The sequence below is a fragment of the Cyphellophora europaea genome, assembly GCF_000365145.1.
Source record: "Cyphellophora europaea CBS 101466 unplaced genomic scaffold supercont1.1, whole genome shotgun sequence".
In the NCBI taxonomy this organism is placed as follows: domain Eukaryota; kingdom Fungi; phylum Ascomycota; class Eurotiomycetes; order Chaetothyriales; family Cyphellophoraceae; genus Cyphellophora; species Cyphellophora europaea.
This window is the reverse complement of record NW_008481797.1, coordinates 339,175-362,647: the sequence shown is the minus strand read 5'-3', so window position 1 is coordinate 362,647 and position 23,473 is coordinate 339,175. Positions and strand designations below refer to the sequence as shown.

At 53.2% G+C, this 23,473-nt stretch overlaps 7 protein-coding genes across 7 annotated transcripts; 4 read left to right on the top strand and 3 right to left on the bottom strand.

Moving 5' to 3' along the window:
• Window positions 1-2,657: 2,657 nt before the first annotated feature.
• Window positions 2,658-5,816, top strand: HMPREF1541_00103 (uncharacterized protein; the record flags this gene model as incomplete). Its single annotated transcript, XM_008712412.1, has 1 exon — window positions 2,658-5,816. One exon carries the CDS (start codon window positions 2,658-2,660, stop codon window positions 5,814-5,816), a length of 3,159 nt encoding a protein of 1,052 aa, XP_008710634.1.
• Window positions 5,817-6,633: 817 nt separating this feature from the next.
• On the top strand, window positions 6,634-7,868 carry HMPREF1541_00102 (uncharacterized protein; the record flags this gene model as incomplete). Its single annotated transcript, XM_008712411.1, has 3 exons — window positions 6,634-6,811; window positions 6,915-7,583; window positions 7,669-7,868. 3 exons carry the CDS (start codon window positions 6,634-6,636, stop codon window positions 7,866-7,868), a joined length of 1,047 nt encoding a protein of 348 aa, XP_008710633.1.
• Window positions 7,869-13,184: 5,316 nt separating this feature from the next.
• HMPREF1541_00101 (uncharacterized protein) lies at window positions 13,185-13,712 on the top strand (the record flags this gene model as incomplete). The annotated part of the gene is made up of 3 exons (XM_008712410.1): window positions 13,185-13,224; window positions 13,315-13,619; window positions 13,683-13,712. 3 exons carry the CDS (start codon window positions 13,185-13,187, stop codon window positions 13,710-13,712), a joined length of 375 nt encoding a protein of 124 aa, XP_008710632.1.
• Window positions 13,713-13,868: 156 nt separating this feature from the next.
• Window positions 13,869-15,011, bottom strand: HMPREF1541_00100 (uncharacterized protein; the record flags this gene model as incomplete). Its single annotated transcript, XM_008712409.1, has 2 exons — window positions 13,869-14,227; window positions 14,279-15,011. The coding sequence occupies 2 exons, from the start codon at window positions 15,009-15,011 to the stop codon at window positions 13,869-13,871; spliced, it is 1,092 nt and encodes a 363-aa protein (XP_008710631.1).
• A 753-nt stretch (window positions 15,012-15,764) lies between these two features.
• On the top strand, window positions 15,765-16,745 carry HMPREF1541_00099 (uncharacterized protein; the record flags this gene model as incomplete). Its single annotated transcript, XM_008712408.1, has 1 exon — window positions 15,765-16,745. The coding sequence occupies one exon, from the start codon at window positions 15,765-15,767 to the stop codon at window positions 16,743-16,745; it is 981 nt and encodes a 326-aa protein (XP_008710630.1).
• A 1,613-nt stretch (window positions 16,746-18,358) lies between these two features.
• On the bottom strand, window positions 18,359-19,343 carry HMPREF1541_00098 (uncharacterized protein; the record flags this gene model as incomplete). The annotated part of the gene is made up of 2 exons (XM_008712407.1): window positions 18,359-18,993; window positions 19,073-19,343. 2 exons carry the CDS (start codon window positions 19,341-19,343, stop codon window positions 18,359-18,361), a joined length of 906 nt encoding a protein of 301 aa, XP_008710629.1.
• Window positions 19,344-20,409: 1,066 nt separating this feature from the next.
• On the bottom strand, window positions 20,410-22,191 carry HMPREF1541_00097 (uncharacterized protein; the record flags this gene model as incomplete). The annotated part of the gene is made up of 1 exon (XM_008712406.1): window positions 20,410-22,191. One exon carries the CDS (start codon window positions 22,189-22,191, stop codon window positions 20,410-20,412), a length of 1,782 nt encoding a protein of 593 aa, XP_008710628.1.
• Between the last annotated feature and the right edge of the window lie 1,282 nt (window positions 22,192-23,473).

Sequence of the window (23,473 nt, the reverse complement as noted above, 5' to 3'; positions counted from 1 at the left end):
CGACAGTCTGCTTACCATGTGAGGGGTCGTAATTGGCTCAAGGCTGTGTCGGCGGAATGTTACCATAAGGATCCTGTTCAGCCTGCTTGAGCAAGATCGGTTGTGGTAGATCAAATGAGATGCATTGAGAAACACGGCGGTGACGGAGCGACCAGTCTAGTGAAGCTAATATCGGGAGACTCTCTTGTGGACTTGAGTTGTGTCCAGAGGAGCGATGCACACACGAGGTCTGCCGCGTACAAAATCGCAAGCTCAGTTGTAAGGGTAGAGAGGCAGCCCAGGAATCCAAATACATAGATCATCAAATTGCCTACCTGTGAGATGGCGTTCCTGCAGCCTCGGGCGTCAATCTCGTGAGGTCTTGGAATGCCTTTCCCTAGCCTTTTACAGTCTCGAGTTTTTAAGCTAGGCCAGAGCAGTGGACTAAACGTAGGGGCCTCCAAACTATGGATTTCGTTTTAAGGCTTGCTAGAGACATCCGGGTCGCGCGACAGGGAAGATATTCCCCCGATTGGGCTGCTGGGCCACATGGTTTAGGGTTAGGGTGAGACATGACCGGTTAGCAATGGTTGCCTTGCACCGCTCGAATCGAATGCACATTTGTGCCAAATCACTCCGCAGTGATCCACCCCAGCAAGACGACACCGCAATAACTCATCACCACCGACTCGCACAATTTTTCGATGCATTCTGATAATTGCATGAATCATCCTATCATCCAACATGTAGGCCAACTACTCCTAAATAGCAAGAAAGTTCCAAAGAGGTAGGCAATGGACATGCAAGTCCGACACATATCGAAAATCCACCGCGCGATGAATTTTCGTCGAGATCTGATGCCACAAGGCGAAAAGAACGAGGTCGAGATGCGACGCGTAGCTAACCCGCACACACCTTGGCGGAAGGAACGCCCAAAAGCGAAATCACGACGAGCAGCCGGTGTTTGCATAGAGTAACCTTTGGTGGGGCGGGTGTCATTGCTCAGACCCGGCCAGCGTCAAGGGAAGCGCGCTCGAACTGCGAGATGATGGCATCCAACTTGTTGTTAGGTGCTTTCGTGCGCTGACGCGGGTTGCTTCCCGCGACTTGTGGGCCATCGAGAGCAGACTCGCTGAGGAAGCGATCCATATTGTACGAGGGCTGGGGACCGGACTTCGTGGAACGACCTGGACGAGATCAACACCACACCGAGAAAGCTGCTGGCAAGTGCGGGGTAACTGGAAGACCTCATCATGCGACGAGCACCAGCAGAAGGCAAGACTCAGCTTACCGGAGCCAGTAGAGAAATTGCTGGAGAAGTTGGAAGGCATGGTAGTGCTCGACGAAAGCATTTGAGGTCTTGCAATACTGACAGCTCGGGACTCTATAGGTATCACAGTGAAGGGAAGATCAAGAAGAAGAGAAGAGCAGTTGGCAAGATAAGAGCGAGGAGCTTCAATTTATACCACTGCTGTAGGGTGGGCTACGGGGCAAGCAGGGCAACGACGGCGCTGATGGGAAGACCCGGCGACACTGAGTGTCGTGCCACTTCAACCGTTGAACCCTGACGCGAGAGAATCCTGCGGCACGACAAGCAGCCATAGGCCCTCAGCAGTGTACAGCGTGCGACGAGCCCCCGAGCTAGGAGCATGCCTAGGAGCGCTCAATGTCTGGTGGGAACTTGAGTGGGAGCTTTGCCGAGAGGATGGACTCAGATCATTGCTCAGCACCTAAAGGACACTGAGAATCTGCTACATTAGGAGCAGTCGCAGGGCCGCAGGCGCCCGTACGCTGCTCTGCGATGGCCCTCCAGTAGCTAGGTCCTAGCCTGGTTCCTTCTACTACGACAACATACTTCATGTATGAATTCGCCTGGTACGATTGTTGGCGCAAAGAGTCCTCATTATCATCCGAACTTTGCGGTCCGTCCTGAATGCTCGAACCCATGCCAATGCTGTGGTTGGGAGGGCGGCGCGTGTCGCAAAAGCAGAACTTGTGCTGGATTGTGGCGCCTCCGGCACCGAACCAACCTACGACGACCTTCGCTAGCCGTAGAACTGGATGCGTTGAGAGCGACCAGTACGCTGTGGGCCCGTGAACGTTACTGGCACATTGGGTCAGTGCCGACGAAGATGTGTAGATAAGGAGAAGGGCCATACGATTGTCATTGAAAGCACGCAAACCACGAATATTGAGATCAAACCGCATCTAGTACATTTGATTTACACGTCCGGCGTTGTAGCTGCTGTATTCGGAGGGTCGCCTGGTAGACTTGCGATCAGATGGCAATGCACTATCTGCCGCCAACGGCGGGTACATGAGCCCTCTCACCCGGGGGGTGCGCCACAATTCCACCCGCCACCACAGCCACAGATTCTGACGTCGCCCCCCAGCACTGCCCGAGTCCGCCTTGTTTGCGGTTGGCTATTGCCTGCGACTCGTGGGATGACGCGGTTTGTTACTGGGTTGATGTGAGCGAGAGTCATTGTGTTCTATCTTCGTGCTAGGCATCGACATTTACTCCCCAACAATCCGACCACTCTTGTTCTGCGCGGTAGCATGGAAAGCTCCACGCGACTTTGCACGACAGCAACGAAGTCGAGCATGTGAATCGGTTTCACCAGAACAAGAGCAAGAACGGAGCTAGACTGCGTTTCATCCATCGTCCAGTGTACATTATGGTCACTCGCAAAACTTCCCTGCCCTATCCATCCTCTCCATCGCAAAACCAGCAACCCGATTCCTTCGCGCCTGCCGCTTCGGACTTGGTAGTCGACACATCGGATGTACCACCAGTGCCCGGCTCCGCAAGAGACTATCGACCTCAGCAGCAAACCAATGCACACATGGACAACGATAATCCATGGCAGGACCAGAGGTCCCCTCCCGCTCAATCTTTACCAGATGCGCTGAGAGCAGGCGGGGCCGGGGCCAGCGGTCACCAGCGAGAGCACTCGCTGACCAACATACCACAAGCCCTACGGCCCGGCGGCTCCGGTCAAGATACGCCCCGTTCTTCGATCGATAGTGGTGAATCAAGAGATTGGTGGGATGACGATGATGCAGAGAATGCTGAGAGATCGCCGCGCCGAAGCCCTGTGCGAGAAGTCCCAGAGTCTCTACGGCCGCGAGGGCATTCGCCCGCAGCCGCTCCTCAGCCACCATCCCCATCCGTAATCAAGCGGAAACCCGTGCCAGTAACGCTCACCGATCACGAAGACTCGGCGCCGCATTCAGAGTTTGCATCCAACAATCCATTCCGCCGCCCGTCCTCCGACGCACCCGCTCCGCCCGTCGCTGCACCTCCGCTACCTCCGTCCCCTCATTGGGGCTCAGAAGAGCAACAACCAGAAGGCAAGGGGAAAGCACCAATGCGAGATCCAGCTTTCAGTGCATCAATAACAGACTTCTCGCGGATGAGCATAAATGGAGGCAGTCTACCCGACCCTTCAGCTTACCACAAGATGCAAACCCCCCAACAGGAGCAGGACGATCCTTGGAAGAAGCTTGAGTCTCCCGCACCCCCTCAACAGGAGCAAGAGGGTCCATGGCAAGGGTTCGAATCTCCCGCTCCCCCTCAGCACGCACCTCCACCCCCCCAAGCAGCGCCCCCTCCCATCCCTCCGCCATACGTTGGACTCACGAATCACCCATCTTCCTTTGCGGAACCTCGAGACAGTCAAATTAACCTCCAGAATTCATGGGGTCCACCGCGAGAGAACGCGCCTGTCCCACCTCCCGTGCCATCAGATCCTCAGAAGCTGGAGGCCCCGCACAATGCCGGCATTCCGAGCTACAGTCAACATCAAGGCGCAGTATCCGGGGTAACTGAGCAAATTAAACCACCAAGTGAAATGCAAACTCATATCCGCATGGCTGAGCCGTCTTTGCTTGACGATGATGATGAGGATGAATTCAGCACCCCGTCAGCCCACAGACCAAATCCAACTGGACAGCCGCACCAGAGTGAGCAGTATGCTCCGCCACCTGGGCCACCCCCAGGGAGGTCCCTAAACAGTACTACCGGAATCCCATCTTCAGAAGAAGCAGCCCCGCCGAAGCCTCCTCGCCCAGCAATTAGAACAGCACCTTTGTCTGAAGCGGAGCTGGCCAAGAACGCCGAGTATCGCAATGAAACGTATCAAATCAAGCATTTCAACTGGTTCGACCACGTGTCTGGCAGATTACGGAGGTCTTCAATGCTCACTCAAAACAAGAATGGCCCGTGTCCTCTCCTTGCCTTGGTGAATGCTCTCATTCTTGGTGCCCAGGATGAATCTCAAGCAGCGCTCGATGATGCCCTTCGGTCAAGAGAGCAAGTCTCGCTAGGTCTCATCATTGAGACCCTCATGTACGAGCTAGTTGACCGGAATTCAATGGTAGGCCAGCAGCTACCTGATGTGGACGAACTCAACGCCTTTCTCATGAGACTGCGAACCGGCATGAACGCCAATCCGCGTTTTATACCACCATCCGCACCTGCGCCGAACATCATGGATGCAAGAAACTCAATGCTCCATGTTCCAGGCTCCGAACCGCCGCAAGCGAGGGCTGGCACGTTCGAAGCTACAGGTGATATCAAATTGTATGGTGCATTCTCGGTGCCGCTTGTACACGGCTGGATTCCAGAATCCGATGCTGCCCAGGCATTTGCAAGGTCAGCCCCAACTTACGAGGACGCACAGGCCATACAGTTCAGCGAGGATGAGCTTGAATACAAGCTTACGCGAGAAGGTCTCTCGCCCGACGAACAGCGTGTTTGGGAGGATATCACCTCCATCAAGAACTTCTTCAAGCTACACCCAACACAACTCACCCCATATGGGCTTCGGAACATTCAGCAGTCGCTGTCCTCGGGGTCATTTGCGATCATGTTTCGGAATGATCATTTCAGCACCATTTATAGGCATCCACAGTCAGGGCAGATTTTCACATTGATCACAGATGCTGGATATGCTGATCGAGACGAAATTATCTGGGAGTCACTCGTCGACATAAGTGGCAAAGGTAATGAGTTCTTCTCGGGGGATTTCATGCCCGTCTCTCATCAGCAAGCCGGAGGCTCGAATTCCGGTCCGTCACAGCATCTGACGGTCGATCAAACAGATAACGCACCTCTGTCTCCGCAGCAGCAACAAGAGCAACACGATGCAGATTTCGCCATGGCACTGCAGCTCCAAGAGGAAGAGGAACAAAGGCAACGCGCGGAACAGGCCAGAAGACGTCGGTCTGGACAAGGGGCGGGCAATGGTGCACCCTCGCCCCGCGGTTCGACGGGTAACATACCTATCACATTGCATCCAACTCGATCACGTCAGTCTCAGTCAGACCTTCCGGAGAACAGACCGGCAATACCTCCGCGCAATCAGAGACCGACTGTCCCGGCTGTCAATAGACCAGCTGATGCGAGCAGCGATGATGCACCACCAGCTTATGAAGAGGCCGCGAAGGTTAGACCATATATACCACCAGTTGGCAGCCCTCTTCACCCCAGCTCTGGGCCTACTGGTGAGGGTGCGAGCCCTATGAGTAGCAGTTCACAGTTGACTGGGACTATCAGCACTGCCGGTGGCTCAAACAGTGCACATCCACCAGGTCCGAATGCGCCTCATTATGGCAGCACGGGACGACCACCGCATGGGAGAATACCGTCCAATGTGTCAGGGCGCCTCAGCGCATACAACGAGCAAGCTTCTGGAACCCCTCAGCAGCAGATGCCGGGGGCGTACTGGGACGGGCGGCGCCCGGCAGGAGGGCCGACCCAAGGTGTTCCAGTAGGATCTTCAGGTAGACCTGGAAGACAACCAGGTCAGGAACGTGACTGTGTAGTCATGTAAAAGGCTGGATTACTCCATAACGTTGTTGGCATTCTGCGGCGTTGTGGACTGCCAATCGTGCCATGAAGGGCCGTCAGACAGGTCGACGTATGAATGATAACACTGGAGATCTCACAATGCTCTAGTCGTTTCCTTTTCGCTTGGAATTTTGCCGAGTGGGCAAGCTATTCTGGTTGCCTCGACGCCTCGCGTGTTGCCAAGATTTACTTGCCGTCTTGTCTCAACTCAACTCAACTCAACTCCAGCTTACCGCAGAACATGTGAAAGAGTAATGCATAGATTTCCGTGCTAAAATGACATCATGGCAGTCAATTTCTTCTCGTGGTATCAGTGCCGTCGCATCTGCATGTTCCCCGATTTCCAAAAGTCAAAAGCCGCGGACAGCACTTGCCGTCTCGGACTTAAGGCCCAACTACGTGGAGATATTCTTCCCACTCGTTCCACCCCGGGTCCGGTTTCGAGGCGCTCACGACGAATTCGCTTCAAAGGGTTGGTCCCGGCTTCTCCTCAGATCTCGGGTGGGCTAACGCAAACGAGAGATCGTGCTGCGTCCTGCCCTGGATAGCCTTGCGCATGATCCGGGGTAATTACGGACCGAGTTCCCTGAGGGGGGAGGGCCGTTAAGTCCACCGGCAGCCGTGACTATAGCTGGTTTCGAGGTGGTTCATATGCTGGGTGAAAGTACTTATATGCGACGAAGGGACTCCTTGTCGAGCAGCCGACATGCTACGCGCAGACTGAGCACTTTGTCCTGCAACAGCAGCTCCGGCCAACCCCACCACTAAACGACAGTCCAACTTCCCCCGTGCAAAAGACCATGGCTCCCTCGTTCCCCCAACGCAAGCTCGGAGATGCTTCTGTCTCTGCCATCGGCCTTGGCTGTATGGGCATGTCGATTCCCAGCCCCAAAGGCCTTCCCGACGAAGCCTCCAGCTTGGAGACCCTTACTGCTGCCGCGGATATGGGCGTCACTTTCTGGGATACTTCGGACATGTGTAAGCCACAGCCCTCCCATTCCCAATCAAACTCCATGATCGAGTCCAACTGTCCCGAGCCTCCAGGCTCAGCACGCTGACACTGCGACTCCCATTCCCACAGACGGCCCCCACCACAACGAGCAACTTATCGGCAAATGGCTAGCGCAGCACCCTGAGCGCCATTCATCCATTTTCCTCGCCACCAAGTTCGGCTGCAAGATCGATCTGGCAAGTCGGTCCCTGACCGTCCACGGCTCGGCCGCATATGTGCGCGAAGCCTGCGACGCCAGCCTGAAACGACTGGGCGTCGACACGATCGACTTGTACTACGCGCATCGCATCGACCCCAAAATCCCCATTGAGGAGACGGTGGGCGCGATGGCGGAGCTTGTACGTGAGGGGAAGGTGCGCTATCTGGGACTCAGCGAGTGTAGTGCGCGCACGCTGCGACGAGCGTGCAAGGTGCATCCCATTGCGGCGGTGCAGATGGAGTTTAGCCCGTTTGCGTTGGAGATCGAGGATGAGGCGGTCGGGGTGTTGGCTGCTTGTCGGGAGTTGGGTGTCAAGATCGTGGCGTACAGTCCGTTGGGAAGGGGTTGGCTGACGGGCGCAATCAGGAGGAAGGAGGATATGGACCCCAACGATCTACGGTTCACGATGCATCCAAGGTTCTCGGAAGAGAATTTTCAGGGGAATGTCAGGCTAGTGGAAGCTTTGGAAGTGATGGCCAAGGAGAAAGCGTGCAGTCCTGGGCAGTTGGCTTTAGCTTGGGTGTTGGCCCAGGGTGAAGGTGAGTACCACTGTCACTCTTGGCTGAGTGAAAGACCGCGGTGCGATGTCGAAAGGAGAGAAGTTGTGGCTGACTTGCTGGGCAGATTTCATCCCAATCCCAGGCACGAAACACGTCAAGTATCTGAAGGACAACGCGGGAGCCGCGGAGGTAGAGTTCTCAAAAGACGATGAGAAGAGATTTAGGGACATCGTCGAGAATGTGGGAGGAGCGAAGGGTGCACGCTATCCCGAAGGGTTCCTTGCTTCGTGCTTCGGGGAGACGCCCGAACTGGGACAGGCCTAGACCCGTCTTGAGATCAATAGACTGCTGCGGTTTGAGGCCAGGTTATTCATGTCGAGTCGAGTGAAGATTGTCTGTGAGCTTTGGAGTGGCTGCTATTTCCAGCCAAGTAGTGACTTGGGAGGTGAGGTCTGCTATTCCACGCAGCCGTTGTATTCGAAACCTAGCATCGCTTTAGGCAGCCACAACCCGGTTACTTTTCAGCATGCCCTCCTGCAGAAGCTTCGACAGGGCTTGATGATGGTTAGTCAGCAAAGCTTACCTCCACTACCACCATGCCATAAAACTGCAAGACCCCCAACTGAGCGCGGATGATGGGATACTAAGACTTCGGTATGCGACCATCTCGGCCTAAAGGAAAGAGCGTCAACGACCAATCGGTTTCTGATGAGGATGACCCCTACAATGCACCCGTACTAAGCTCGAAGAGACGCCGAGGGGCGCAACGATCGAGCACCAACCTTCAAGCTCTAGCACGTTTGTACAATATCGGCGGGGCTTACATTAACCCTTTTGGTGTAAAAAGACGCGAAGATGACAACCCGCTTTTTCGCGGGATCATGCACGAGTGTACGTTGGCTGTAAACGGCGTTCTCTGTCCGACCTGGCTGACGGACTTGTAGCAATTAGCATAACATGGACCAAGGTCGTACCGTACCAAGAAAGCGACGGTAAATATCAAATCATCCCAATCTGTCTTGAGCAGATCAGCTGCAGCGACGCTTCATACTATGGCTACCTGTACAGTGGCATATTACTTTCTAGCTTCGCCAGAATGGGGACTGAAGGGTTGAAGAACCCATCTCCCAGCTGGCTTGCAATCAAAGGGAAAGCTTTACATCACCTGCGAATCGAAATTGCCGAGCTTTCGACAAATTTCGTTTCGGACCAGATCCTGGGGGTCATATTATGTCTGGCGTTTCATGATCCGAACCCAGATGCACTCGATGTACAGCCTCTCAAGTATCCAACTTCCCCACTGTCGACCTTCCAAAGTCTCGATTGTATAGGATATAGAAAAGCGGATCTTAGCCACATCGAGTTTCTGTACCGAGTCGTGACTGAAAGGGGAGGGATAAAGGCAATTGAAACACTAACTACTCAGAAGGTGGTTGCATTGTAAGTCATACCCTCATGATGACTTAGCTCTACTAACCAGGATCCAGAGCCGATCTCTTCGTTTCGACGCTTTTCATGCGAGCCCCAGTCTTTGAATGCACGTGGACACCTGACCAGAAAATTTTGAAGGGTTTATTACCCCAAAGTGAGCCTGTGCTGGCAATGAGCAGCACGTTCGGCTCTGAATTTACCTACATGAGCGCCTCGTCTCTGGACAATATCAAACCTTTTGTCGACCTCATCCCGGCTTTGAAAAATGTCACCGGAGCAGCAGAATCTTTTCGACGCCGAGCCAGTGGTCGCCCAAGGCCAGGAGCTCTTGTAAATACAGCTAACTGGCTTCACTATCAGATTCTTTGTCTCCAGCACGAGACTTCCATCGATGAGACTGCGGCTATTCGGGGAAACGCAGATGAAGGGCAGTTCCGTACGACCCACGGACTCCCCACACCATCAAAAATCCCCTTTCCAGTGGAATCCTATGAGCGCGGTCGTGGAATTAGTCCATCTCAGGCTACATCATTTGTGCCGCCATCACGTCTAGCTGTACAGCTATTGGAAATCATTCGCGTCACCACTTTGATATATTCAGACCTCGTTATCTTCCCCGTCTCATATTCTCAAGGCAACCGCTTTGCGACCGCCCAACAACTCTACAAACTTCTAAAAGATACCTCCACGTACGTGATACCGGAGCCAAGGCTGGAGATGTGGATCCTCTGCATGGGATCTATCGCTTGTCTGCGCGACCATCTGTCGTCCGAAGCTGGGTTGTGGCTCACTGAAAAGTTGAAAAAGATGATAGCCTCTATCTGCGGTCGAGAGGAGGTGAGGTCTATCTTCACAGATATTATGGTTGGGTTCTTATGGTACGACCATGTTTTTACTGCATATTTGGTGGATTTATGGAAACATATGTACCCGCCCGTCAAGAATGCTCGGTGAAAGGCTTGCGTATGTCACACTCAGAGTCCCGTACGCGTCCGGCCTTTGTTTATCTTCTATGTCGTCAGCTAGCTTTCGCAGGCTAGGCTTTTCAAACATTGCAACAGGTTAGTCTTCTACAGAACAATATCATCCGTACAATTGCTTGGTTTCTGTCGTCACAAATAACCCAATGATTTTCTTGAACGGACCCGTCTTCATTCAGCCGAAGTAAGCAGTCATTCTTAATACCTTTGAATTGTTCTGCCATGCCACCAGCTACATCATTCATAGACTCCACTTTGTCCGTGCCTGAGCGGACAGCCCACTTACCTTCCGTGACCCGTAGACGAGTGGCTTCTTCAATCTCATTGCCTTCAAAAGTGTCGACTCCCAACCATTCATTATCGGGATGCGCATAGGCTCCCTCAAAATGTCCTTTCCCAAATGTGGCAGCCGCGACCAGAGTTACCATTGCGTCAAGGGGATGATTCGGCTCCAAAGCCGTTCCACTGTTCAACTTATCCATCCATGACTTGGTGGTAGGTTCGGACTCCCATTCCCCGACCTTCCAGTTCTGGCCTTTGTATCTCGTCGCGATTTCGAGGGCCGCAATTGATAACCAATCATTGGATCTTTTGTTCACAAGCGGCGAGGTGTCTCTGTATGTCGATTACTGTGGCAAATGTTGGAATCCACTGTGCTGCAGGATCTCTCGTCGAGATGCTGCATTCGACCGGGATAAAGTACCTCACACCTACGGCCATGGCAGCCAATCGTGCGTTTCTGGTTTGTGATTGCTGACATGGCGACGGTACATACGACTGCATCCTGGCCTCGTAGAGCTTTCTACAGACATGCGTCCGAGTCATAGTCAACTTCGTGAACGGCGACTCGGGTGAGAAGATCTTTTAGATGAGACTGATCTCGGCTCAGGACTGTTGTGTCAAAGCCCGCCTGTACGAGCTTTTGCATCACTGGTAAGCCGATTCGGCCTGCCTATTCCTGGTAAGGATGATACGGTCAAGCTGGCTAGTGAGGATGAGACTTACACTGGCTCATGCGACACGTTGAAATATTCGCCATGGTGTTCGGTCAGCTGTGTGCAGTAAGACTGCAACGAACACTGAACAAAACCTTGCCCAAATAATCACTTAGAAGTAGATGCAGGGTGTAGGAGCTCTAGCTACATCGGTTGGATGCCTGGCACACGATGCCCTACATTACAAGTAAAGGGGAGCATTTCAATGAAAGTATGCAACTGTTGGGGGCCTACTTATTCAAGCAAGCGGCCAACTGAGAGTCGTTGAATTACATGGTCGCCAGCCGACGAGACGACCCCGCTTTCTTGACATGTATACTGACATCGCATGGTCCAGTTGAAAATGGCTATACAGAAATTGTCCGAACAAGCGCCCGTTTACCATGACCCTATCGGTCTGTAACATCAGCAAAGCTGGCCTTGCACTGCCAAGCGATTTCGACGATACTGCAGTTACCACAACCCGCACGGTCATATGGTTGCCTGATTACCACAGGCTTTTGACGTCAGCACAAGGACAATTTAGCGGAGTCTCATCAGTCCCAATACATTGGAAATGCTGCCAGAGTTGCTGCTGGTGAAGCTGTTCTCTCAAAACCGAAGCTAGATATGCAGAAGCAATACTTTCTGCAATGAACACAGTGGCCTGTTTCTCACACGAGCCTTAGCAGCTGCGTTGCGGAGCCATCTATATACGCGGCAAGGCAGTACTACTTCTGGCCCAGGCATGAACTTATACAAGTGGACTCTGATTAGCACCGCTGTTTATGTAGGGCAACAGGTACCGGTGATATACTCAGTATAGGATCGGGCTCGTACGAGAAGAGCACTAACACGGTTGCATGTACCTCCGTCGATACTTAGGGTGTCTGAAAGGGTGGGATTGGAAGTGAGCAGATAATTAACCTGGACTGAGAGCGATTCGACAGGTGAGCCACCAGACAAGCGAGCTCATGTGTGTCAGGCTGTACTTCCGGACCCCCTGTCCCGCCAAGACTTTCACTGCCTAGCTTGCTGAGCGCTTACAGCTGGCCACTTCCAAGCCTTGCTCAGGGCTGGCTGAAGCTTCAGCTCTCTCCTTATGCCACCACCAGCTCAGGTGCTGGACAAACATCAATCAATTTTTGAGATGGATGCGTGCGCTCGTTTATCATTCCATTGAGATCTGGTAGAAATGCTTTGACGGTAGCCTGGAACCGGGTGGACCTCGTGTGGCGCTGCGTACCTCGTATCTCGTGTTCACCGCAACTCAACGGCGTGCACGCCCGTCGTCAGATGCAGTTGGCGGATTGCAACTCCGTAAGTCAAAGCAGGTGCTTTGATTTCTCGCTCGCTAGACATGGGTGAGTGGGCAAGATGCTACGTGGCCGCTGCTTCGTCCTGCCGTATTGTACCGTGAGGAGGATTCGATATAAGTTGAGCTGCATCTCGTCCTGGTGTGATGATCACTATAACCGGAAGAATCATGGATGTCATCATGGCAAAGCGACCGACAAGGAAGCACAGCAACATGATCATCATCTACAGGGACAGCGTGTTCATCCTCATCATTTGCTTGATCTACCTTTACACCTATTTTGACGCCCGAGCTGGGTGGTTCCGAAAGGACGCGGATGCGACTGGGCTGAAACTCATTGCTCTTGGACGCAATCACACCAAAGCGGTCTCTTCACTTGCAAAGCTGGATTCGAGTGCCATTCTCACAACTCTGATATAGAAAGGCAGTCGTGGGTGTTGTCGCGGGGTGAGAGTATGGCCCAGTAACAACGGGTCGGCTGCGTTGGAGTCTATTTCGAGGAACGGTCGTCAGATCCTCCACCTGGTGATATTATCAACAAGTCGTCTAAGAGCCCCGGAAGCATTCACTCAGTATAGAAACCAATGATGGCATGAAGACCTCTTGATCTCTCTCTCTCTCTCTCTCTCTCTCTCTCTCTCTCTCTCTCTCATTGTCATTGCTCTTGCGGAGGACCCCGCCGCGAATCCCCACCAGCAACAATATTTCTCCGCTCCATCCCCCACAAGAGCTTGGAACTGCAGTGTTAAGATTTGCTGTCGCTTATATCCGGATCTTCTATCCTCTTTCATCCATATTGCCCATGTCGACAATCAGAGCCTCACGCGTCCCTCAATCGTGCCTCAGGACCTCAAATCCCCTCGTAAACCTTTCCAGAGCATCAAACCCTCTCTTCGGTCTCACAGCAACTCGACACTTCCACCACAGCACTCCCACCATGTCCATGGACAAGATCCACTCCTCCGCCGCCGCTCCAGGTACACCTCTTCCCCCATGCCAAGCATCCCCTCTACAACCTCCTCCAGGTCTTGCACTCCAGCCCCACTAACATTTTCCTTCTTTCACAGCGGCCGGGCCCTACTCGCAAGCCATCAAAGCCGGCGGCACGATCTACGTCTCCGGCCAAATCCCCGCAGATGGCTCCGGCGCATTGATCCAAGAAAGCATCACGGCCTCCACGAAGCAGTGCTGCACCAACATCCAGAAGATACTCGAGGAGGCTGGCAGCAGCATCGACAAGGTCGTGCGCTGCGGCGTCTACCTGACCGATATGGACTACTTCCAGGAAATGAACGCTGAGTACGAGAAGTGGTTCTCCCATAAGCCGGCGCGGAGCTGCATTGCGGTCAAGCAGTTGCCGAAGGGCGTCAAGGTAGGTTTCTTGTCCCGGAAGTGATGGTGTAGGAATCGGAGACACTGACGATGTGGGGAACAGGTCGAGATCGACTGCATTGCGCTGAGTTAGTGGAACGAACATTGGCAGAAGCGGGCTTCGGACGTTCTCGCTCATCTCGTGTCACATTCTAATGCTACAGAGGCTGGACACCGTATCCTGGGATGGTAGCTCTAGACATGAAGCGCCAATGGGAAAGTATTGACTCTTTGAAACCGATCATATCTCTTATAGCTTGCTCCGCGAGCTGTCTTCGTCCTCGATCTCAATTGTCACCTTGCCCCATGTGCCCCGGCTGCCCAGAGCCACAAGAGCGTCTTTCGTGCTTTCCAACCCCCTATACTTCCTATCGGTATAGGTTATGGGCTTGAACTTGCCCGAGTTGATGAGATCGAAGATTCCCTGCCAAACCTTTGGTGGTGTCTCGGGCTCTTTCGTGGCATACATGCCCCAATGCAGGCCCATGATCGAGATGTTCTTCAGCAGCACTCTGTTCATGGCAACCTTTTCGATCTGCCCGGACGTGAAACCGATGACCAACAGCCGCCCGTTCCAGGTAATGCACTTGATTGATGGATCGATCATCCCTGCCACTCATTAGCCACAAGCCATTGTCTCCATCCAGTCACTCAACTCACCAACAGGGTCATACACCACATCTACGCCAGCCTTCCCATTCCCCTCACGATGCTTGCTCGCTAGTTCAATCACCTTCTGTGGCCACGCTTTGTCCTTGTAATCCACAACGAAATCCGCCCCAAACTCACGACATATCTGCCTCTTGCGCTCACTACCGGCCGTGGCCACTACTGTTGCGCCCAGCGCCTTGGCGATCTGTACCGCTGCCAGGCCGACACCACCAGCTCCGGCATGTACCAGGCACCACTCGCCGGGCTGCAAGTTGGCACGCGTGACGAGTGCGCCGTAGCTGGTAGGGCACGTCACGTAGATGCCGCATGCGTCGGCAAAAGACCAGCCGGCAGGGATTGGGAACAAGGTGCTCTCCGGCGCGAGGATGTGGGTCGAGTACGCGCCGTGCACGGCACCGAAGACGCGGTCGCCCACCTTGAATTTATGCGCCGTCTGCGTGCTGATGCTGCCGCTTAGGTCCGACACCACGCTGCTACCAGTATTACCGGAAGAGGATGTAGGCGTTGCAAGCACCACGCCGGCAAATTCCATACCTGCGACCCATGGTAACGGCGGCTGGTGTTGGTATTTGCCCTGGATCTGTAGCAGGTCGAAGAAGTTGGTGCCGGCAGCGTGAATCTTGATGAGGTACTTGTCCGGTGACGCCTGGGGCGTCGGTAGCGTCTTGACTTCCAGCTCAGAGGGTCCGGAGACATATTTGGAGACTTGAATGCCCTTCATCTCGGGCAGAGACGGGGTGCGAGGTGCGAGTGCGGGAGTGCGGAGAGGCTGGGTCGCAGCTGCTGGCGAGAGGATGGTCGATAGGGTGTGACACGAGTGGATTGGAACAAAACTGCCAGTATAGTAGTATTGACGCTGTAGTGGAATAGGAAATTGAGGTAAAAACCACAGTGAAGAGTGCTTTCGAACTACTTCGGTTGTGTAGAGAGACTGAAGGTGCGGACTGCATTCACTGCCTCGGCCTGGGAGTCGGTACCGAGTCGGCCAATGACAAGGAAGTAGTCACGTGTCCGCGGTTGGCGCGACTAGGCCGATATCGACTGCGCCTTGTCCAAGTTTGTTGCACCTTCACCTTTCTTCAACCACACACACTACATATCCCCGTCGGTCGTCGCAACAGCTCATGTTGGACGCGACACTTCCATCGCTACGACCGCCTGGTCTCTGCGCATTTTGTACACGGTAGTGGACCTGCCCAAAGCCGTATTCGATCCCCAGGCTCAGCACCTCAAGCTAACACATCGGCGACCCTAAAGTAAGTACTTACGCGTCTTCCACGTTCTGCACCCTTCTAGGATGAGAAAACTTTGATTAGCTCTAGATCAAGAGCCGCTTCGGCGACGATGAGCGAAACAATGCATGTATTAGCTGAATTATCAGACTGCAACTTTTGGTTTCCGGTATCGCTCTGTGCGAGTGTCTGCTAACGATGTCAAGCATACAGATTACCTTCTGCGCAGCACAGCCGTCACCATGTCCAACAGAAATGGAACTAGAACGGCGCTGCGGAAATGTCCCGTCTCGCACCACACCACCGACCAGGAAGATTTCGAGCATGATTTCACCACTAAAGGCCGTATTGGCAACCTCGATTGTCCTTTCGCACGAATGGCTCAGACAAATGGCCTGCCAGATACACCTGAGAGCAATGATCCCATCGCTGCCGAATTTCACCAAGACCAAGTCTCCATTAATTCTCCCACCACAGCCAGTGGGCCGGCGGGCAGATGTCCAATACGATTTTTGGACAAGCACTCACCCGAGGAAATCGCCAAGTACTTCGAAAATCACAAACATGAACTACCTAGAAGTCATCAAGTGTGCGTCTCAAGGTATCAACGTAACGAAGCCGGTGCGAAAGAGCTGGATGCCAAGTATGGTAGCATGGTGAACATGATCCAGGGGCTTGGCGTCAAGCATAAGCAGTACCTGCCTGAAGCTGAAGGTCCGGTCAAGCAAGAAGCCAGCTCCACTGACCACGTTGAGAAGTGGGCAGAAAACGTGAGCGATGCGAGCCTCGCTCCTAAGAAAGACGAAGGGGACGATCAGCGCCTGTCGCACTTTGATAGACCTCTTCGTGAGGTCCGAGTGGGTGAGTCTCCAAGCCGACCATGGGGCATTTCTGTACCTGTCGCCAAGGATATTCCTGCTAGTGCCATGGGTTCCGAGGCCAGTGCACAGCAACATGCACCAACCGGTCTCACGTCGCCTGCGGCGGTCCCTGCTGGTCACCAGACATCAAACAGCAATAACAGACAAGGACCGACCCAGGAGGCCGGCAAGACAGCGGAGCAGACACAGAAACCCTCTGCAGACCAGACCGCCCCTACTACCACTGCACCGCCGACTCAAATCATCTTCAATGGTCCAGTATTCTTCGGTTACTCACCAAACGATGCAGCCGCTTTCCTCCAACTCTTGAACAACGGCGGTGGCAAACCTAATGGATCATGATCGGTGTATTTTGGCGAGGTTCTCGTTTCTTTTCAGTTGCAGCGTTCAGAGCGATTTACGACACGATTGACGCCACGTCCTGTATAGATAATCAATGCCCCTCAGCACGGTAGCTAAGCTAGCTGCCTGGTTGTAATATCAGTTCCGCCCCACCGATGCCTTTTCTGTTTTCTGAACTAGTGTATCACGGCACGACATGGCACAATACTATAATCGAATACATCGCAATGTAGAACGCACGGAGTCAATCTGCCCACTGAAAAGGCCCAGCCAACACACACAAAACCTATGACAAGTCTTGTGCGCGGAAAGCGGACCCAGAAAGGGGATCAAAATGAACTATGAAGGTTCCTTGTTTTCAGTCTAGCAACGGTGTGTGATAATAAACCACCAACTCTGACAGTCCGGGGCCGCAGGATGCAGCCAGGCCGGGCGCCGTGACTTCGTCTTTCCCCCCGTGAAAGGGAAAAGGCGAAGAGCTTGTGGGATTGGATGCAAGCAGCTGGAAAGTGAATGTTGCGGGGGTGGCGGCAAGGTCAAGGCATACGTTTGTTGGTATCTAAGGTGGTGAATGCTGGAATTCAAGCTGAGGGTGGAATTGTTTTTCCCCCGAAGTTGCGCAAGGGTGGGTGAACTAGGCTTGGGGGCTAAGCGAGGTCATGAGGAGTCTTTGATGGTTGCATCGGTGTGCTTGCTGGGTTATGGTACCGTTCAAGCCATTTCGGGTGATGTTGTGAGGATAAGAAAAGATGCGCGAGAAGCTGGTGATGAGCATGATTGAAATTCGAATCTTAAGCCTTGGCACTGGGTCCCGCCAAGCTGATCTCGCCTGTTGGCCCGTGCGTCAATGTGGTTCGCCGCTTCTGCACCTCACCAGCACCCAAGTAGACATCCATGCTACCATAACCTCGCAGTTCTATATCTCTCTATGCCCGACTTAGGTAAGGCCATTTACGACCGGACGAGCAAGACTCAGTGTGTATCGTTGGGGGGAAGTGCTGCAGAAGCTCGTTCTTGCTTCCCCTGCCACACCTACAGGTCAGCAGCTTACATGGTGCGGAACCGGCCTGCTTTCTCAGTCATTGCTACCCCAGTCTCTCCAGAACAAGACGGTGTTCGGCGCTCCTTGTTCACACCTACTGCCATTCCTTTCTCTTCTTGCAGCGCCTGCATAGAGGTAGATCTAGCTTGACTTGAGATGAACGCAGATCATGCACCACAACCACCAGGTGAACGCAGCGAAGCTCACGACACCGACCAAGGAGACAGTGATAACAACGATGTACAATTGCAGGAACAGCCTCAGCATGGTTCCGGAGTATACAGCGTTGCATATCCAATGCGCGCTCTCGGTTTCGCCGTCGGGGTCTCCTTTGGAAGCTCCGTTGAGATCGCCCTCTTCGTCAGTCCACTCATGGTGATCGTGGGGTAGGCCATAAAGAAAGAAATGGCTCTGTACTTCGGGCTGTCTCGGACGGTTGCGCTATTGGGCGCGGTACTGTTCCGTGACTTTGTCTACCTACAAAATCGCCAGATGAAGCTTTCGCTCGGTATGCAGCTTGCCACCCTCCCACATCACGTATTACATTGACAATCAGAGCTCAGAATTTCCACTATCTATGGCCATCTAATTCTGAGAGCCTGGGCTGGTCCGGTGTTTCTAGCTCCGCATACGATGGATTTATCGGGTTTGCAACGGCCATATAATGCGGCGGCTGACCATAACCCCAGTATCTATTATCGTGAGCAGCCATGGGCGGTGGTTTTGGTGGCTCCGTTGATACCTCCAACATATCGACTGGGGGCTTGCCTCCCCGCTTCTTTCTGCCGAAGAGCCAGCCAGCCGCGAGAAGCGACAGCCCAGCGACCGTGGCGCCGATACCAATGCCCGCTTTTGCACCCGTCGAGAGACCATCACCATCAGACGAGGAGCTGATGCTGTCTCTGCTTTCGCCAGTGCTGCTTTCGCCAGTACTCCCTGCTTCTGTGGCCTCTGATATTGAAACAGAGGATGGGGTCGCCGAGGCTGTCGTGGTCGATGAGCTTTGCTCGGTGGACGAAGTCGGTGGTGGAGGTTGCTGTTTCTCTCGAACACCGAATCCGGGGCTCGAAACCTGGAGACCCTCCAGTGTGGTGCTGGCCCCTAGAGCTGCGAAGCGAAAAACCCACCACTCGGTGGCGTTCAATTCGGCGGGCGGGATGTCGATGACCCAGTCTATCGAAGTGCGGGCCTGCACGTTGACTCGAGCTGCAGAGGCAAATTAGCACGGTGGTTGTTGAATAAGGCAAGATGACTGCATGACGGCAAGGGGCAGGAGGAAACTAACGGGCTATCTTGTTTTCATACTGATGCAGCTCCCATCCCGTTACCCAGAGATCGCATGCGGTAGGATCAACGTCGGGAGCGTAGTCGAAGAACCATGTCCAGAGGTCGCTTGTCCATTCGATGGTGATTTTGTCGCCATTGAGGAAATACTCAGCCTTGTCGGGGCGAGCAGGCAGCACCCAGTCATCTTGCACGGTTATACCTTGCGGCGAAACCAATTGGACGAGATGAAGGATGAGGACAGATGCGAGGTAGTGACAGATAGAAGTCATCGGTTTGTCTTCTTGCGAGTTTTTTTGGGATGTGCTCGTTTACATTCGGATATGAGAGCCAGAACGTGCGTTGCGGCTCGTAGCTGGACCAACGGAAGAAGTGTTTGAAGACTTGGAACGGCGCCTCGGAGGCTGCACGGCAATATGCTGTCACATCGCCAGCCGAGACCCATGGTCGACTCCTGGGCTCGGCGAGCAGCTTCGTGGCGCGCAGTGTTACAAATTCTTGACGATAACGGCTTGGTGTGAGCCCGGAAGGTCGGCTGGGTCTCGTCACCTAGTACCATGGTGCCAAAAACCTCGCTAATACTACTGCATATAGCTTCAGAACATTACAGAAGCAATCTTGGGAAAAGACCTTGTCGTAGTCGCTTCGTCCCAGGACGAGCTAGGATTAACGAAACGAACACCCTGAGCCAAACTAAGCGGCGGCACGGTGGCACCTGCGCTAGCGCTTCATGGATGCATACTCCTACTGTACACTTAGAATCTGGGCGTGGAGCAGAGCATCCATTGGGGCGCTTAGACCGATTCAAGCAGAGGCTTGCGCACAGCAGATTGACTCATGTCTGCCTTGTGCTTTGCGTTCCGTTGCTCATACTCCCTGTCTTTCATCGTTCCAGAGGCGACACTACGATCCCACTTCACTACGGACTGACTTCAATTCATACCCGTGCTCAAATTCGTCCAGTCTAGCTATCTCGGGGCGTCGGCTGTAAAAGCGCTAGTCGGCCCCTTGGTATTCAAATAGGTATGGTCAATGCACCTCACAGATTGAGACTGCCTCCGAGTTTCTTGATAAGCATTCCTTGTCTTAGAATTCTCGTTGGGGTACATTACACAGCACAAGACTGAGATGTGGACAGAGCGCACCGCTGAACAGATGATACTGTGCAACGGGCTAGCTATTCAGATAGAGCAGGCATACAGTCGTGGCTCCGCCGGGTCTTGAAGGGCAAGCTCGAAGCCGTGGCATCGGCAGCACCATGGGTCCTGGCAACGTCCAGCCGTGTGCTAGACTGCATCTCGTACCCGGACCACATACACGGAAACTCGTTTCGAAGCATTACTTCGGCCGCTTGAACGGATGAGCTTCGGTATTGAGAACATAATCGTCGAGGCTGATCAACTCAGGTTCGCTGAAGATCAAGTAGAAATATTTCAATGTTTCGGCGAGCCAAAAACTCTCCATTCTGTCATCCTGACGCGGTTGGTCTTTTGTAGCAATGTCCGGAATAGCAGCATTGGCGAATTCGGTACTGGTGACCTTCTCAATAGCATTGAACATTTCCCAAGCATGGTCTCGATACTTTTCGTCACCGGTGATACGATAATAGATGAAAACGCTCTCGATTGCTTCGGGTCGCAGGATGTATTTTCTGTCGTCGAATTTGGCGTAGCCTTCGGGTAGGTTTTGCGTCACAGCAAATTCTTGTAGATTGGTGACGGGAGGATCGGTGGTATGTTGCTTCCCTACTTCCTGAAGCCACACGGCCTCATCCCAGGTACAATCTAACTGCGATTTGCAGGGGGTCATGTGCGCAATCTCAGGCATAATGCCCCATCGCATCGCTTTGTACGCCCAGATACATCCGTCTGTCAACTTCTGCCCTACCGCAACATGATTGTCGTTGGAAAACAAACGGCCTCCCACACCAAGCATGCCCCCAGCAAAGCAAGTCAGGTGCTGGATCCGGTGATCTAGAGCGGAAGAGCCATCAGAGTCTGCTCTCAAGTCCCCAGACATTAGGATATCTTCGCTGTTGGGTATCATGGGTCGGAACAGCATCTCTTTGATTACTGTAGCCATTGAGGTCTCGTATAATTGCTGATAGACCGGGCTGAGCCCACCAAGTAGGGCATACTCTTTGGGGAAGTATTCATACAAGGAGTCTGACATTCCGCCGAGTGTGAAGCCACTGTCTTTTGTGAGATCCTTATCTCGGGGATTAACAACCACTGGCCAAAGTCCGGGTATTTTTGTGTGATTTTGCTGCTGGTGGAAAAGGTCCGTAATTCTAGCAATCGCGTCGTACCACCGATCATCACCGGTGATCTGACTCAAGCGCGTAAACTCGAGAGAGAGTGAGCCGAGTTCCGATACGAGCATCCAGTCCGGAGCTTGCTGGGCTTGCAGACGATCTCTCGCCACTTTCCACTCCCATCGTGTGATAGGCATCCTGTTCGGAGTGTCAAACGCCGCCAGCAGCATTTCCCCAACCTCAACAGCCTTTTCTAGTAGAGCGTTCTCCCCACTCAGATCGTAGGCGGACAGAAAGCCACCGAGATAGCGAATTGTCGTCTCAAACACATTGATTGTTGTGTCTGTCGACGTAGAAAAGTCTATGCGACGAACTGCATCAACTGCGTTGTCAAACTCGTCTTTGAAGCCCATGATCCACAATGTGTCCAGAGCATCAACAAGACTCGCAGACCAGCCTCCGAAAGTATTGCGTCCGGCGCCTGAAAGAGGGGCAAGCTCATCGAACATCCAGGCTTTTGCTCTGTACGAATTCCAGCATTTTCTGAAGGCCAGCTCTACCTTCTGGCGGCGCTCTAATCGCGAAGTTCTCAGAGTCGCATCCTCAGCGTCGAATGTTGCTTGTACTCGTGGCAGGATTTTGAGGGGCCCCGTTGGCAATGGGGTGTACGACTCCAAAGGAAAGTGCACCGCTCGGTGCTTCCAGGAAAATTTCCCATCGTGCTCCTGAGATGGAGGCGGATAAAACTGCTGTGAAGGACCCAGGGCTCTGCTCGATCTGTTGCCGTAGATGTTGGAAAGTAGGTAAGTGAAGGCAAGCAAGGATGTTACAACCAAAGCAAACGTCCACCGACGGGTGAGAGCCATATCACAGAGATGTTCTGCAGGACGGAAACGAAGTCAAGGAAAATTGTCGAGAAGAGCGTATCGCGCGACAAAGAACCTCATTCCAGGCAAGATACCCCAGGCAGGGGTCTGCATAAGCTCTGTTGCACAAAGAGCGCTTAATTTACCGAACTGTTTGTGGTGATCCGTGGCTAGGCGACTTTCCGCATGGGCCACACTGAATCGTGTGCAATGCGGCAGCATTGCATGGGATAGTGAAGGCGTCTCACCAGCCGCCGAGACTGAGACTGTACAACTCACCGTAGATATTATCCAGTGAAAATGCGCCATTACTACTGCCAGTATCCTGCGCAGGAAGACTTTATGAGAACAGAAGCGGGAATCCCAATACTTAGCTCTCCTCCTTGAGCAATGCGCCTGATTTAGTGGTAATTGAGGTGGTGGTCGGATTTGACTTTTGGGCAGCCCTCCGGGCTCGCTAGGCATCTACTCCGAATTACCCGGGCCGTCGCGAAGCCAAACTCCACCTAGAGTGCGAGAAAGGCAGCTAAGATAGGGTATCCAATCGTGCTCGCCAAACACTGACACATCTGTTCTTTTTCCCTTTCAACGTACAGCTTAGCGCGTGCAGACCACTACCATATTTGCGAGCTGAAGATCTTCGCAGACTATGTGCCACAACGGATCGCCTGCTTCAATGAAGCACGCACCGATGAACGTCAGCGTGTCTGGGAGCTATGCTAGACATCACCATCCTGCCTCCTGAAGCATTAAAGCCGCGGTGTGTGCTGCCCATTTAGGAGTTGTTGAGCAACAACAACAAGATCATGGCTGGTCTCAGCAACACGATTCGAATCGCAACTATGGCAGCGCTTACTCGAGGATTCTCTTGCAGACCCGGAGCAGTCCATGTTGAACATTATATTGCGGCACGTCCCCTTTGTGCGTTTTATCAGCCTTCAGAAGTGCAAGGTCGCCACAGTTTCTCCGAATCTCTTGCAACCACCTTTCACTATCGTCCTTGATGTGTCGGCAATTGTCAATTCCCTTGAGACAGTTGCTAAATGCAGGATTTGGAGAATTCATCACCAAGTCGTGAATCTGAGACCGCACTTCGAAGGGCGGATCTAGGAGGGTGGCACAAGAAGGCATCCTGACTTGTAGCTAGATACATCATGCATCACTGAGAGAAAGCTTCGGACTATGTGTCAGCTCGAAAGCAGAAGCTGCTCACAGCATAAGGAAGGTGGTAGACCCGCGCTCATGCCAAGGTCAGGCAACGAGGCCAGAATGGAGTATTGAT